This window comes from Larus michahellis, chromosome 13, assembly GCF_964199755.1.
Source record: "Larus michahellis chromosome 13, bLarMic1.1, whole genome shotgun sequence".
Lineage (NCBI taxonomy): Eukaryota > Metazoa > Chordata > Aves > Charadriiformes > Laridae > Larus > Larus michahellis.
In genome coordinates, this window is record NC_133908.1 from 1,953,259 (window position 1) to 1,967,930 (window position 14,672).

At 64.1% G+C, this 14,672-nt stretch overlaps 2 protein-coding genes across 5 annotated transcripts; both read left to right on the plus strand.

The window, feature by feature from the left end:
• The first annotated feature begins 733 nt into the window (after positions 1 to 733).
• On the plus strand, positions 734 to 9,238 carry GAL3ST1 (galactose-3-O-sulfotransferase 1). 4 transcript variants are annotated; one of them, XM_074606886.1, is made up of 4 exons: positions 734 to 1,011; positions 1,789 to 2,010; positions 5,178 to 5,311; positions 6,956 to 9,232. In XM_074606886.1, exons 3-4 carry the CDS (start codon positions 5,187 to 5,189, stop codon positions 8,103 to 8,105), a joined length of 1,275 nt encoding a protein of 424 aa, XP_074462987.1. In that variant the 5' UTR covers positions 734 to 1,011; positions 1,789 to 2,010; positions 5,178 to 5,186; the 3' UTR covers positions 8,106 to 9,232. The 4 variants fall into 4 exon arrangements, with proteins under 4 accessions (XP_074462987.1, XP_074462986.1, XP_074462988.1 ...); XM_074606885.1 differs by lacking the exon at positions 734 to 1,011 and having other exon boundaries at positions 1,680 to 2,010; positions 6,956 to 9,238; XM_074606887.1 differs by lacking the exons at positions 734 to 1,011; positions 1,789 to 2,010 and adding an exon at positions 3,322 to 3,397 and having other exon boundaries at positions 6,956 to 9,238.
• LOC141750914 (uncharacterized) lies at positions 8,438 to 14,544 on the plus strand. The gene is made up of 11 exons (XM_074606890.1): positions 8,438 to 8,501; positions 8,608 to 8,669; positions 9,526 to 9,587; positions 10,914 to 11,053; positions 11,844 to 12,029; positions 12,590 to 12,770; positions 12,906 to 13,020; positions 13,173 to 13,255; positions 13,587 to 13,681; positions 13,791 to 13,871; positions 13,989 to 14,544. Exons 1-11 carry the CDS (start codon positions 8,438 to 8,440, stop codon positions 14,258 to 14,260), a joined length of 1,341 nt encoding a protein of 446 aa, XP_074462991.1. The 3' UTR covers positions 14,261 to 14,544.
• The last annotated feature ends 128 nt before the right edge of the window (positions 14,545 to 14,672 follow it).

A 14,672-nucleotide genomic window follows, 5' to 3' on the forward strand; every position in this document is an offset into this window, starting at 1 on the left:
TCGGTGTCGTGGTTATTTCACGTAGCAGCCATTACCCGTGACAAACAAGCCGGGGTGGGGGGGCAGGGGAAAGAGACGGGCGAAAAATCCCAGGGGTGACCCCAGCCGGGGCTCGGGTGATAACGTTGCCTCTGAGTAGGGATGAGTCTCCTGTCCCCATCCGGCAGCAGCCTCTGCTGGGCACATCCCGGCGTTGATTTTCGGGGAGGGCACGCTTGTGCTCGCTTGCGCGCTTGCTTGCTCCTCTCCGCTTCCCAGAGGTGCCCGTTCCTCTCCGCTGCTCCCGTGCGTGGCTCGCACGCGCTCGGGATTTAGTTTCGAGGAGCTGGATGAGATCCCTCGTCCGGGACTGGGAACGTGCCCGTGCCAGGCGAGCGGGGACATGCCAGCAGGGCCAGCACCTGCAGGGAGGTGGCAGCTCCTCGTCCCTCTCCTTGCGATTACAGAGGATATTCTGGATTTTCTTGTCCCCCAGTGCCGGCGGGGGCTGCCCGGGGGTTGGCAGGTTAACCCCAGCATGAGAACCGGTCCTGCCGAGGCAGAGCAGGATGTGGCAGCCACCCGCGATGGGGCAATAGCTGCCAGCCCGCCCGGGGCTCGCCAGGGTGACCCCAAGCCCCATGGGGATGAGCCCCGAACCCCAAACCTCTCCAGCGTGGACGGAGACTCCAGTGGGTACCAGGCATGGCCGGGGTGCCCTGCGGTTACGCCACCAGCCGAGCCCCGGGGCGCTGGATGCCGGCGTGGCTGCCGCTCGCTTGGCTGCCCGAGCAAGCGCGCCAGGCTGTCACCGCCTTTAGCAGCAGCGAGCCGGCTTTGAGGGTGGTGGGAAGTGCCAGCACCGGATCCGGGCACACAATGGCCCCTTTTCTGCCCTGCTGCGGGGTGATGCGCGAGCAAGGTGACGGATGGTGACGAGCTCTCCCCGGTGCGGCCACAGCATTCGCTCGCCCCCCTGGGAACAGCCCCGTGCTGGCAGGATGGGACCCCAAGGGCGGCAGCATCCCGCAGGTAGGGTGCCCGGGGGCACCCAAAGTCCCGGCGAAGCCAGTGTGACCGTGAAAAGGGTGAAAGGCCAGTAGTATTGTGGCGGCTTTATGGTTATCAGGTGGAGGGTGGGGGAGCACAAATATTGCTGCCATTAAGGCCATAAAAACTGTTTAGATCCAACGGGCAGGGCAGGAGAGCTGGGGGAGGCTGCGGGAAGGATGGAGAGGAGCCGGCAGAGCGACGCCAGGTCACCCCGAGGAGCACACTGCCAGGTTGGGGGTGCAGGGCTGCAGCGCTCCCCAACCCAAGGTGAGCTCCGGCTACGGGAGGTGACACCAGCCGTCACCATGGGAGGAGGACAAGGATGGCTGGTGAGAGCTGGCCCCGCGGGGAGGAGAGGAGCTGGGTGCCACCGCCGAGGGAGAGCCATTGTCACCCACTCAGCCGGCGGCACCCCACCATGCCGGGCTGGGGGCTGGCAGTGGCATGGCGGTGCAGGGGCCGGGTACGGGGCCCACGGTGACAATGTCCCCGTTGAGGCTGGCGCCGCAGATGGAGACAAACGGCCCCCTTGTTTTCGGTGCTGGCAGGCAGCGAGCAGGCAGCGAGCAGGCAGAGGGCTGAATGCCTCCTCTGTGCCGCCGGGAGTGGGTGGGGAGATGGGAGGCTCCGGGTGGCAGCGGGCACCCAGGACCTGGCCCGGCTGTCCCGGGGGAGCCGGGCAGAGCCCGGCCGCAGCCCCGCACCCCGCTCGGCAGCACCTCTCAATTCTCTCTCTCTTTTTTCCCCTCTCCCCAGGCCAGCAGTACGGGGCTGGGACCCCGGTGATGCCATAAGGACCGCAGCTGGTAGGGCGGATTTGGAAAAGACGGCATTTGCGGGGAGCTGCGCAGGACGAGCTTATTCCATGTCGGAGCAGCATCGGCACCCCCGCCCCTTACCACCCGCTCCCCCTGCGCCCCGGCCAGCCCAGGAGAGGAGAGGGACGGCTCGCCGAGAGCAGCTTAAGCAAAGGAAAAGGTGATGCTTGGGGTCAGCGGGATGCTTAGGGGGGCAGCTCTATGGGGCAGGGTGGCACGTGGGGATGGGTGCTTGCACCCATGGGGGCTATGCGAGGGGGACAGGGGGGTAGGAAGCACCGTGCCGATGTGAAATTGGGCACATGGGGTAAAAAGAGCGTGGCTGTGGGCTTGTAGGGGTAAGAGCAGCACGCAGCAGGTAGATGCACCTCGTGTACAGTGGCTGTAGGGGTTTGGCCGTGAAGGGAATGGCTCCTATAGGGAAAAACCCAAAAGAAGGCTCGGGGATGTCCCCAGGGACCAGGGGAGCTGCTGGGACATGGGGATGGGGCTGCGGAGACCATCCCGGGGGGTGGCCCATGGGGAAATGGCAGGTGTAGCCGCGTCCTCCGGCTGGGAATTTCAAGCGGCCGCTGAGAGCTGGCGCCGCGGCTGCCCCGCACTGATGGGAGCCCCAGGAAAAAACACCTCGATCGCCTCATTTCTCCTGGTGAGCTATTAATAATTAAGCCACTCATTTAAGGCAAAGTCAATAGAGTGACTGGGTTGGGAGCTGTTTGCCAGATCCACCCCAGGGGAGCCAGCCTGGGTGGAACGAGACATCCCCTTGGCATCCGTGGGGCCAGGGTGCTGTGCCGCCCCCGGGGGATGGCAGGGACCCCCGCCAGGCCGACAGCCGAGAGGGGGGTTACCGGCGCCGACTCGCTGGCTTTGGCGGCGTGGGTGCCAGTGCCGGCAGTGCCGTGGGGCGGTGGCAAGGACAGCCTGCGGACGGGGGGGACGCAGCACCCGCGCAGGCGGGTGACCCCTCCAGCACTGCCCGAGCGGCTTTTCCAGGTGATGCCGACGCCGGCGCCGCGGATGGTGATGGTGGTGCCATCACGGCCGCGGTGTAAGGCCAAACCCTGGCTGTTCCCGGGCTTGCAAAACCCGCTGGGCTTCACGCCCGTGCTGGGATTTAGGGTCAGAGGCACCCGCTCCCCCCGCGGTTATGCCGGACACCCCCGTATCCCTGCTGTTCCTGCCGCACTTGCCAGCAGCTCGGAAAACTGTCCTGGAACAGGCTGGATGCGGCCAGCCCTGCCTGACCGGGTGGTCCCCGCTGCAGGATAGCGGGGGGAGCACTTGGGGCCAGCTTGGGCGCGTTTGTGGGGTGCACCCACCCCATCAGCATCCCCCGGCTGCCGCGCTGGGTGCCAGGACGAGCTGTGCCCAGCGCCCGGCCGCAGCCTTGGGCTCCGGTTGCATTTTCCATTCATTATTCATCGAGCTGGAAATCTCAGCGGCAGGAGGCGAGCCGGAGGAGGGGGGGCACTGGAGAGAAGCGGGAGGCAGGCGGGAGCAGCGGGCTGAGCTCTCCGTGCCCGGGCAGCCTTCGCAGCGGCCGGGTAACCTTTCTGCTTGGGGTTTGGTGTAGAAATCCCAGGGGGTCTTCGCTACGTGGGGTCTAAAATACGGCTGGGTGTAAACCACGGCTCTCCCAGCCGGGATTTGCGCTCTCTGAATTATTTTCTGGAGCTATGAGGCTTTAAGGGGGTGATGGCGCGGGGAGCTGGGGGGTCATTTATCAGGGTGGCTATTCAGCGGGCAGCCAGAAGCGCAGCCAGCCTTGGCCGAAGGATGCCTGGCTGCCAGAGCGGTGCCGGAGCAGCCGGAGCGAGCGGGAGACGATGCTCCTCCGGCAGCCACTAAACCGGGATTCAAGGCTGGGGGGTGCACCCAGGGCTTCGCCCTCTGGCTCGGGAGGCGCTCCTGGCCACAGGGCTCTGTTCTCAGCCCCCCGAGAGTGGGTGGCGCGGTCACGGGTGGCACGTCCCCGTGACCTGCCGTAGAGGACAGCCCTGCTGCAATGCGGTGGCCGGCGTGCCGGAGCTGCCGGTGGCCCCAGCGAGCGGCGGCGGCTGGGCAGGTGCTGTTGGGGGGCCGGGGGCTGCGGGGGGAGAGCGGCACCGGGGAGGGGGGGGCTGCTGCAGGGTCTGCGTGGCTGTGTGCATGCGTGTGTGCACGCGTGTGGATGCATGAGCGTGAGGCGTGCGCGTGTGTCTGTGTCCTCGTGCACGCGTGTGCATGCATGAAGACGCACAGGTGCGTGCACGTGTGTGTCTGTGCGCAGGGGTGGGCGGGTGTTTGTGTCTGTGTCCTTGGGGCGGGGGGGACGCGTGAGTGCATACGTGCGTGTGTCTGTGTGTCGTCATGCACGCGTGTGGATGCGTGACACGCACAGAAGCGTGCGCCCGTGAACACGCAGAGATGCGTCCCCGCGGCCCCGCATGTGTGCGTGCGTGCCGGGGTGTGCCTGATGTGCATATACCGATGTGGCCGTGCACGTGTGTGTACGCATGTGCGTGGATGTTTGTGTGCGTGTGCGTGCGTGTGCCCTCTGGCTGCGTGCACGCACGTGCGTGTGCATGCATGTGTGCAGTTGTGCACGCACATATATATGTGGGTATGTGCATTTGTACGTGTGTGTGTATGTGGGGGGGTGTCATCCTGCGCCAGACCCCCTTCCCCGGCAGGTCTGCATCCCCTCTGCCCCCACCCTGACCCACCCAAGGGTGGCCGGAGGGGAGCCGAGCCCCCCATGCTGCTGGAGGGGCCAGGAGACACGGGCAAAGCTGCACTGGGCATGCGTCACCATACCCGATACATCCCGAGCTTCCCCAGCTCCTCATCCAGGAGCATGGAGATTTTTCTTGGGAAACGGGATTCCAGCGCCCTTGGGAAGTGCTTGCCTGAGCCGGTGATTTTTTCAGTGCTGCCTGGCAGAGGTTGCCCGCTCTGCGGCCAGGCTGTCCCGTGGCACAACTCCTTTCTCCCCACCATTTCCAGCCCCACGGCCTCCTCGACTGCTCTTGCGCTGGGGCAGGGAGTCACTTCGGGTTTTCTTGAGGCGGGCAAAGGGTGCGCGGGGCGGGCAGGGACACTGCTCTTTGGCCACGCATCCGTTGTGCCCATGGTTGGGGACACACCTGGCACCAGCTCGCCTCTCTCCTGGCTGTGCCAGTGCCAAAAAGCCCAGTGAGATGTTTTTCTGGGACTTTCCATGCCCATGGAAAGATGGGGGATGTCCCCATGGCTTACTTATTTCTCATGTGAGTCACACCGTATTCCCTGGTCCCCGCTTCCCTGTCCCCTGTCACTAACGGCTCTCCTCTCTGCCGGCCACAGGTGACCAGGATGCTGCACAATGGGAAGCACTGGAGGTCTATGTGCAAGGGGCTCGTCCTGGGGACCCTCCTGACCAGCTTCATGCTGCTGCTCTACTCCTACGCCGTCCCCCCGCTGCAAGTCAGCGTGACAGAGTGAGTGTGGGGTCCCCACGTGTGTCCCCTGGCAGCTCGAGCACCCCATTTCACACCGGGCACCCCCAGCCGGAGGTGGTCCTGGGGCTTTCCAGGCTCTGGTGGTTTCACACCGAGATGTCCCATTCCTACAGCCTCCTGCTGGAGACTGTGCCCATCCCATGGGTGAGAGGGAAGGGGGAACCCCAACTCCCCAGGGGGCTGGGGATGTTCACCCTGTGGGGGGCTGCTGCACAATGGCAGCCAGCGCTCAGCTCCTGGGTGATGGAGGGGAAGAGGAGGAGCAGGAGCCCACTGCAGCTCCGTGTCTCCTGGGAGAAGGAAAAGCACCGCGGGACAGGTTCCCCGGCAGCCGCGGGCAGAGCCGAGGCAGTTATTTGGGCGCTCTTTATCAAGGGTTTGTCCTTCCCGAGTAACCAGGGCGCTGCCACGTGTAAACGCTCACCCACAGAGGTGGGCACGGGTAGGTTCAAAGCTCTGTGCCACCCATCAGGGCAAAAGCGGGTGCTCAGTAAGGCCGTCCCTCCTGGCATTAAATTTATCTCTCGGCTTATGAAAGAGATCCACCTGCGGGTGTTTCATAAGCCACGTGCCAACCCATGCTCCCCCGAGCTGCCGGATGGGAACATTATCAAGGATCATCTTTGCAACTTCATTAATGGTGTCCAAAGTCACTTGACACTGTGGCCTCTGTTCCCTGCTCCAGGCAGCTCAGATAACACCCAGGTTATTCTCGGTGCTCACCGAGGGCCCGCGAGCTCATCTGTGGGGCCGTGCTCTAGAATTACGTCCCTCTTTGCTTGGGTGCCGGATCTTTCACGAGCCCTACAAGGGGTTGAGAGCTTCCAGACCTTGCGAGAATGTTGTCAGCTCCTGTATGTGGAGTTATGGCCATGGAGAGCTCATCTCAACGCATGTCCCAACGTCACCTGCACCAGGGCCACCGCAGCCGTGCCTGTGGGGAGGGATGGGGACTCCCCGCCCAGGCTGTGCCGGTGCTGATGGGGGCTGGCCACTGTGAAGACCCCTGTAGCAGTGCATCCTTGGTGGCAGGGGTTGTCCAAGGGGCAAATGAGCTTGATTTGGTGGCTCAGAGGTGCACCTGACGTCGGGGGACTTATGGGGGTGGTGGGCTCTGCCCTGCCAGATGTGTGCCCTGGTTCTGCCGGGAACATTGGCAGAGGGCGAAAGGGGCTCTGCTCGAAGCTGGGCTTCTCTCTGCCAGGGAGCCTGCGGGGTGCGAGCCCCCATCCCCAGGTCCAGAACCCATCCCCAGGTCCAGCGCCCGTCCCCAGGGTGAGCACCCATCCCCAGGGTGAGCACCCATCCCTAGGGTGAGCACCCATCCTTAGGGTGAGCACCCATCCCCAGGTCCAGAACCCATCCCCAGGTCCAGAACCCATCCCCAGGTCCAGCGCCCGTCCCCAGGGTGAGCACCCATCCCTAGGGTGAGCACCCATCCCCAGGTCCAGCACCCATTCCCAGGTCCAGAACCCATCCCCAAGTCCAGCACCCGTCCCCAGGTCCAGCATCCATGCCCAGGTCCAGCTCCTCCAGAAAAGAAAATGGCTGAGCCTTCCTGGTGGCTGGGCCCTGTTGGCTGAGCTGCCCTCACCGTGGCGTCCTGTCTCTTCCCTCCACCAGGATCCCCATCCCCTCCTCCTGCTCCTCCTACCCAACCCCTGGCAAGGCGCTGGCAGCAGCCAACGGCACGGACAGCCCTTCGGGACGGAGCTGCCTGCCCAAGCTGAACATCATGTTCATGAAGACGCACAAGACAGCCAGCAGCACCATCCTCAATATCCTCTTCCGCTTCGGGGAGAAGCACCACTTGAAATTTGCGTTCCCCAATGGCCGCAATGACTTCTACTACCCCTCCTACTTCGAGCGCAGCCAGGTGCAGAGCTACCGGCCGGGCACCTGCTTCAACATCATCTGCAACCACATGCGCTTCCACTACGAGGAGGTGCGCAAGCTCCTGCCGGCAGACGCCACCTTCGTGACGGTGCTGCGGGACCCTGCCTACCTCTTCGAGTCCTCTTTCCACTATTTTGGGCGCGTCATCCCCCTCACCTGGAAGCTGACGGGGGAGGACAAGCTGGCAGAGTTCCTCCGGGACCCCTGGCACTACTACGACCCCAACGGGTTCAACGCTCACTACCTCCAAAACCTCCTCTTCTTTGACTTGGGCTACGACAACAACATGAACGCCAACAGCCCGCTGGTGGAGGAGCACATCCAGGAGATAGATCGCCGTTTCCACCTCGTCATGTTGCTCGAGTACTTTGACGAGTCCCTGGTGCTGCTGAAGGACCTGCTGTGCTGGCAGCTGGAGGATGTCCTCTACTTCAAGCTCAACGCCCGGAAGGGCTCCACCGTCTCCCGGCTGACACCTGAGCTGTATGAGAAGGCCACCTCCTGGAACCTCATCGACGCCAAGCTCTACCGCTATTTTAATGCCACCTTCTGGCGTAAAGTGGAGGCCTACGGGAGGGAGCGGATGGCCAAGGATGTGGCGGAGCTGCAGCGGGAGAATGAGAAGATGAAGAGTATCTGCATCGACGGGGGACACCCCGTGGACGCCAGCGCCATCCAAGAGTCTTCCATGCAACCCTGGCAGCCACTGGGGGAGAAGTCCATCCTGGGCTACAACTTGAAGAAGAAGATCAACAAGAAGCACCAGAAGCTGTGCCGCAAGATGCTGACGCCCGAAATCCAGTACCTGACCGACCTGGGGGTCAACCTCTGGATCACCAAGCTGTGGAGCCGCGTGCGGGACTTCCTGAAGTGGTAGGGGACAGTGGGTGCCCCGTTTCCCCCGGGGAAGAACCAGGTGCTTTCCTTTTTCTTACTTCATGGTGTCTTTTGTTGGACGTGAGCAGAACCGGCTGGAGGCTCCGGCACCCAGGAATGCTGGAGGACTCTCCGTCACCATCATGCCGAGCCTCCACTTGGGCAGGAGCCTGCGGGGACGCTGCTGTCACCCACCGGCAGGGAGAGCGGAGCCTCTGCCTCCCCCCCTGCCTCCGAAGGGTCAAGGATTGGTGGTTTGGGGGTGGGTTTTTTCCAGCAGGATCCACTTCTTCCTTCCCCACGGAAAGGCCAGAGGACACGTTCGTGAAGGACATGGCCTTGTCACAGTGGGAGCGGGACATCCATCGCCACGTGGCTGGAGGCAAAGGCAGTGCAGGTGGGGATGTGCCCGGCTGGTGGTGGCAGGGAGTTCTCCTTGCCCGGGGTGAACAGGGGGGACCCGAACCCCGAGGAGCTCCTCGAATGACCCCTTTTCCCTCCAGCCCTGGTTCTGGGGCTGCGGGTCGGAGCCTGCTGCACCACTCCAGCGGATTCCAGCCCGTGGGTGTGATGAGTGCAGCACATTCTCAGCCCACCCACAGCCGTCGGTCCGTGGCAGGCTGCCACCCGGAGCCACTCGGAGCCATGTGAAGAGTGGAAAACCCACCCCCAAAACCCCGACGTTCATCAACAGGCTCATGGTCCCCATGGGCAAAGGGTCTCCATGCAGCAGGTCCCCTCCCGGCCCCCCATCGTCCCGGTTAGAGGGCCCCAGGGCCCCAGTCCCTTCAGGGGACACCCCAGGAGGCCCACGGGGTCTGGTGAGAACTGGCGTGGGGAGAAAGTGGGGAGCGGGGTCCGGTGGCCGCCATCCCGGTGATGCCATCCCCCAGGCACGGGGGGGATGCCAAGGACGAGGTCTGTGTCCCCCCTGCCGTGGCGGGGACAGCCCTCAGGCGTCCCGGCCGGGCTGGATGACACCCGTCCTGCCGAGAGCGGCCCTGGCCGGGCACAGAGGTGGCACCCACGGCCGAGCCTCCCCCGCGGCAGAGGGACCCCCCACCGGCCCCCCCAGCCCGTGTTCTGCTCCCTTTGTAAAGACCAGAAATAAAAAAAAAGCAATTCTACTTTTGTAAAACAACCGTACATTTGGCAGTTTTTAGTATAAGGACGGTCGGGCTGGTCTCCGCCTGTCTCCTTCTCCAGGGGGTGGGGGGTACAAGGACCCCGCTCCCCGCTCCTCCTGGGGGTCGGATCCTGCCCTGCCCGCGGGGATGGCGCGGCAGCCCCTGGGGGTCCTGGCTCTGCTCTGCCCGTCAGTCCTGGGTGTGGGGACCCCCGTGTCCCCTGGGCAGCGCTGAGGAACGAGACCCCCCCCAGCGCAAGTGGGGCGCCTGGATCCGTCCCCGCTGTCCCCGCAGAGCCGCCTGCGCTGCCGGGTGCTGGCCTGGGACTTCCACGGTGTGCAGACGCCAGCGGGAAGGTCTGCTGGTTTCTCAGGGACGCCAGACCCATGGGACAGCCACGACGGGGGACACAACTCACTTATGTCACCAGATCCCAGCTCTGCTGCTGGCGGGTGCCCCCCGTTTTCAAGGGTGGCCCCAGGATTTGCACCAGTGCTTCTCCAGCCAAAGCTGGGATGGACGCAAGCCCTGGTGGCCAGTCTGGAGCCACCGCTGGGGCCACCAACTCAACTGCGCATGAGGCTGCCCATGGACACTGGGATGGGTGCTGGGGACACGGAGCCTGCGGCACCTCCCTGAGGTCCACAGGTGTCTCCCGTGACATGCTGAGGTCTCCTGCTGGGAGCAGGTGCCAAATCTCACCTCGGCCACCGGCTCCCTCTGCAGATGGAGGGGTGGAAATGTCCCTTCCAAGGCAGGAGGTCGGCTGCACAACCCACCTGGGATGACACCCCTGTGGGGACATGCCCCATGTCCCTCTGTGCCCAGGTCACCAGGTCAGCCCACTCAGAGAGGGTTGTGATGGGGTTCAGGGCCATCCGAGATGGGCAGGAACCACAGACACGTGCGCTTCACCAGGTCTCTGTCCTGGCTGTGACCAAACTGCTGTCCCCAACCAGGCTACCTGTGTCCCCAGGGCCACCTGCCCTGGAGAGCAGCCAGCAGCGAGCCCCGGGGTGGGGAGCAGCAGCTCTGCACTTGCCTGGGGCTGAAGGGTGGAAGGAAAGTCCTCCTGCTGACGTCCCCTGTCCCAGCACCCAGCAGCCTCCTCCTACGGGCTTTTGTTCTCAATAAATGGGACCACGCTGGGACTATGGGTCCAAGGCTGTGTGGTGGGACTGGGACTGGGGTTGGGGCTGCAAGCAGGACCATAATGGGACAAGGACGGTGCGCTGTGGACCAGGATCATGGTGGGATCAGTGGGGTGGGACCAGGATCAATGGTGGGATCAAAACTGTGGTGGGCCTAGGATCATGAGGTGGGACCATACCATGAGGTGAGGCCAGAAACATCCATGGGACCAAGACTGAGTGGTGGGACGAGACCATGTGGTGCAACTGGGACCAGGGCAAACTGGTGGGATCGGGACCAAAACTACACGGTGGGACCAGCACCCTGCATGGGACCAGGACTAACTGGTGGATATGGGACCATGCAGTGGCACTTGGACGTTGCTGGGGACCAGGACGGCATGCAGGACCAGACTGAGTGGTGGGACTGAGACTGTGTGATGGAACGGGGACTGAGCGATGGGTGCGGACCCCTGGGATGGGGCTGGGATGGTGAGTGGGGCCAGCCCCACGCCGGGACTGCTGATTGCTGATCAACCAAATCCCCCAAAGCCGGCAGCACCAGCTGGGGCTCATTGGCCACCAGCCCTGGTCTTTAAAGGCCCCCAAGTGGTGGGGCTGGGGCTGCTGCTTGCTGGGGATGGAGCTGTGCTGGTGGGTGCTGGTGTGTGGGGCTGTGCTGGGGGTGGCAGGTGAGTGGGGCTGGGACCCCCTGGCTGCTCCCCTCAGTCCCCCCACTGGCTCTACTGGGGGAGGTGGGTGGGGGGCCATGATGTCTGGGTGCAGGAGGGTGGTGGGTGCACCTTGGTGCTGGTTCCTGGTGCCCTCCTTGGACCTGCTGATGCAGACCCTCTTGGTGGTGAGGACCCGTCCTAAAATGGCCCTGAGCTCTGGAGATGTGGGGTTGGTGCAAGGGGGCTTGCTAGGAGCTCCCTGTGCCCAGCAGATCTGTAAGGACCTGGTTTGGGGCGGGAAGCGGGGGGGACTAGAGCCACTGGTGGGGTATGTGGCTGCTGGCGCTGGTCTCCCATCCCATGAGCAGCTCCTGGTCTGTCCCCAGCCTTGGCCAGGGTCATGGTACTGGGGAATGCTCATGGTGCAGCCCATCCGCCCCGAGGCGTGCCTGGTGCTGAGGTGGCTGGGGAATGCTTAACCTGGCATTTTGGGAGGGTTGTGGAGACCCTTGGTGGAGCACCACCTCCTCCAGCACCCACCACCACAGCGACGACAGCGCTCCCATGCCAGGGCCTGGTCACCAAGACGAGGGATGCCCTGGCTGGTGGATCTGGGGGTAGAGGAGCACCCTGCTGTGCCTAAACCCTGCGAGATCCTGGGTGCTCTCCCCAACTTTGTGCTGCTGCCACCTGCCCTCCACGAGTCCCAGGGATATCTGAGGACCTGCATGTCCATGCTGTGCCTGGAACATGCTCCTCCAGCTGCTGAACGCTCAGCCCCACTGGCTAAACCTTCCCCTTGCTGCAGGGACCACCATGGCTCCAGCCACTCCAGCGTCCTCCGATCACACGGTGGTGGCCTCAGTGGTGTCCTCAGGCATGGGGACAAGGACTGCAGCCCCAGTGCTTGCTGCTGCCACCGTGCCTGGTGGGGCTCATGCTCACCCACGCTCCGAGGAGCCCAGCATGAACTTCACCTTGAGGCTCCTGGATGGTGAGTGCTCTGGGTCTTGTGTTGGGTGCCAGCTTTGGGGGATGACACCACAGGATGGGTCCAGCCAAAACCCCGGGGCTTGACCATCAGCACCCAGTGCTTTCTCATGAGTGGCCTCAGCTCTAGGGCCCGCCAGGAGAAGGTGGCCATCCCTGCAGAACCCTCCCTCCCAGTCTTGCAGGGGGTGTAGGGCTTTGGTGGTGCTTTGAGATGCTCCCCATCCTGCACTTGAGTCCATGATCAGCTTTTTGGGGGTCAGATGCCCCTTGCCATTCTGATGGGTGACGTGGTCCTTCTCAGCTCCATGGCAGGGATCAGGAAGGTGCTGTAGCTCTGGAAAGCAGGCAGGGAAGCCAGGCTGGGGTGACAGAGCCAGGGTAGCTCTTGGCTTCCAGGGAAGTGGGGTGGGCTCTGAGGTTGGGGAGCCGCAGGGAGGCACCTGTCTCACGGGGGTGCAGGCAAAGACACGGGGTGGTGGTCCAGCATGTGTCTGATGTCCCTATCTGCGGTGGGACAGGCTTGGGGATGTCGCGCTGAGCCCACCCTCCCTTCTCCTTCAGGGGACCCCAGTGCCGTGAAGAAGCCGCTGGTGCTCAGCCCAGGCTCCGCCATCCGCCTGGAGGCCAGGGTTGACTTCAGTCCTGGTGTCTCCCTGAAGATCTCTGTGGACCAGTGCCACGGGACCAGCTCGGAGCAGCTGGGACGCTCCAGGAGGATCTTCATGGTGGTGAACAGCCAGGGGTCAGTGCCCATGGGGCGGGAGGCGGGGACTGCTGCTGCAGGCACCCCGAGGTCCTGCGAGATGCCCTTATGGGGAGGGAAGTCCAGGGCCTGGAGACGGCTTGGGACTGTCCCTGTGTTGCTTTCCTGGCTCAGGTGCCTGCACGGGCAGAAGCTGGGAACCGTGTCCATCCAGCACCGGAGAGGGGTGTCTGCCCTCCAGCTCACCATCCCAGCCCCGCTCCTGGAGGATGAGACCGAGGAGGAGGAGGTGAGCTCGGGGTGATGTCCTTGGCGGTGGGATGGAGTCCTACTGGGCCATCCTGCTCCTTGCTGGGGTGGTCTCAGCCCCACGGGGGTTGGGTGTGGGAGGAGAGTAGGGCCCTTGAGGAAGGGCATGGTGGTGGCATGATGTCTCGGCAGGTCTACGTGCACTGCCTGCTGACGGCATGGGGTGCCCGGGGACACAGTGCCAGGTCCTGCTTCTACAGCCAAGCCACGGACAGGTAAGCTCAGCTCCCTGGTGGTGCCCCAGGACCTGACCACCTGTGGCTGCTTTGGGAGCAGAAGCCACTGGGCAAGGGGACCCACCTGGGTGACAAAGCCACCCCACCGTGGTCTAGGTGCCACCCCTTCCCCCTGGTAGCTGGGTAGCGTCGCTGCACGTCCCAGCTCTGGGGGGGGTTCCCTCCGGGTGCAGATGAATTGGGGACGTGCTGGTGGGAGACAAGAGCGGGGTGGCCAAGGGCTGGAGGGACCTGCTGGCGTGGCACCATGTGGGTCTTGGGGTGGAAGCTAGGGAGCCCTAGACCCCCAAGCTCTGTCCTCTCCTCCCAGCTGGCAGAACGCAGAGGACCCTTCCCGGAACGCCATGTGCCACTGCTGTGACACCGGCTGTCCCCCTGATGACACCCTCCCCAGAGAGCTGCCAGGTACTGGCACTGGGATGTGATGGCCCCACCACATGGTTTTGGGGTCTCAGGGCGGGGTGGGGGGGATCCTGGGGCTGGGACCGGCTGTATGGGCCATGTCCTCCCGCAGGGTTCCTGGGAGAGGGGACACTTCACTGGGAGACGGTTGGACCCTTGCTGGTGCAGAAGGAGAAGGTGCCATGGTACGAAGGTGAGCGGAACAACCCCTAAACATCACCCATGGCCCCAAACCCACCATCCCAGGTGCCAAAGCCACCTCTGAACCCCCTGGTTTGTCTCTCTCTCTTTTTTTTTTTGCTGGCCCCAGAGCCGTGCCGCACGGTGAAGAGGTTCCTGCTGGCCGGGCTGGCCCTACTGGGCAGCGCCCTGGTGGCAGCCACCCTGGTGGGGGGTCTGCTGGGGCTGGCCTTGGCTGTGTGGCGCCTGGGCGGGCGCCGGCGGGGACAACGGCAGAGGAGACGGCAGTGTCCCTTCCAGGCCGAGCTGCAGACCGTGGTGGGGGCTTTGGGCCCCAGGGAGACGAAGAAAAGGGGCGAGGTGGGTCCCCCCCGCCGCAGCCTGGCGCAGAGCTCGGTGTGAGGCGGTGACCCCCCGCTTCCCCAATAAAAGACGCTTTGCTTTTTCTCTAAAGCTTTTCCCGGTGGTACCACGTAGATGCCACCACAGGCTGGGGACCTGCCACCGCACCCGGAAGCCACATCTCCCGGTGGTGGTACCTGCCAGGAGTACCAGGTGTGGCGGTGTGTCTGCAGCCCGTGGTGCTGGAGGTGGTGGCACCTGGGGTGGGGAACGCGGGTCAGAAGGCACCACTGAAGATCTTGGGCGTGGTGGCAGCCCCTTGGGGACGGTCCCCGAGGCTGGTAGTGGCTGTGGAGGGATGGAGGGGTCCCAGCTCGGAGCTGGGGGGGTGACCAGGGTGGCTCTGAGTGTGCAAAGACACCCCCCCCCGCCCCCATCCCAGGATGGAGATCCCCCAGGCGCTGGGACCCAG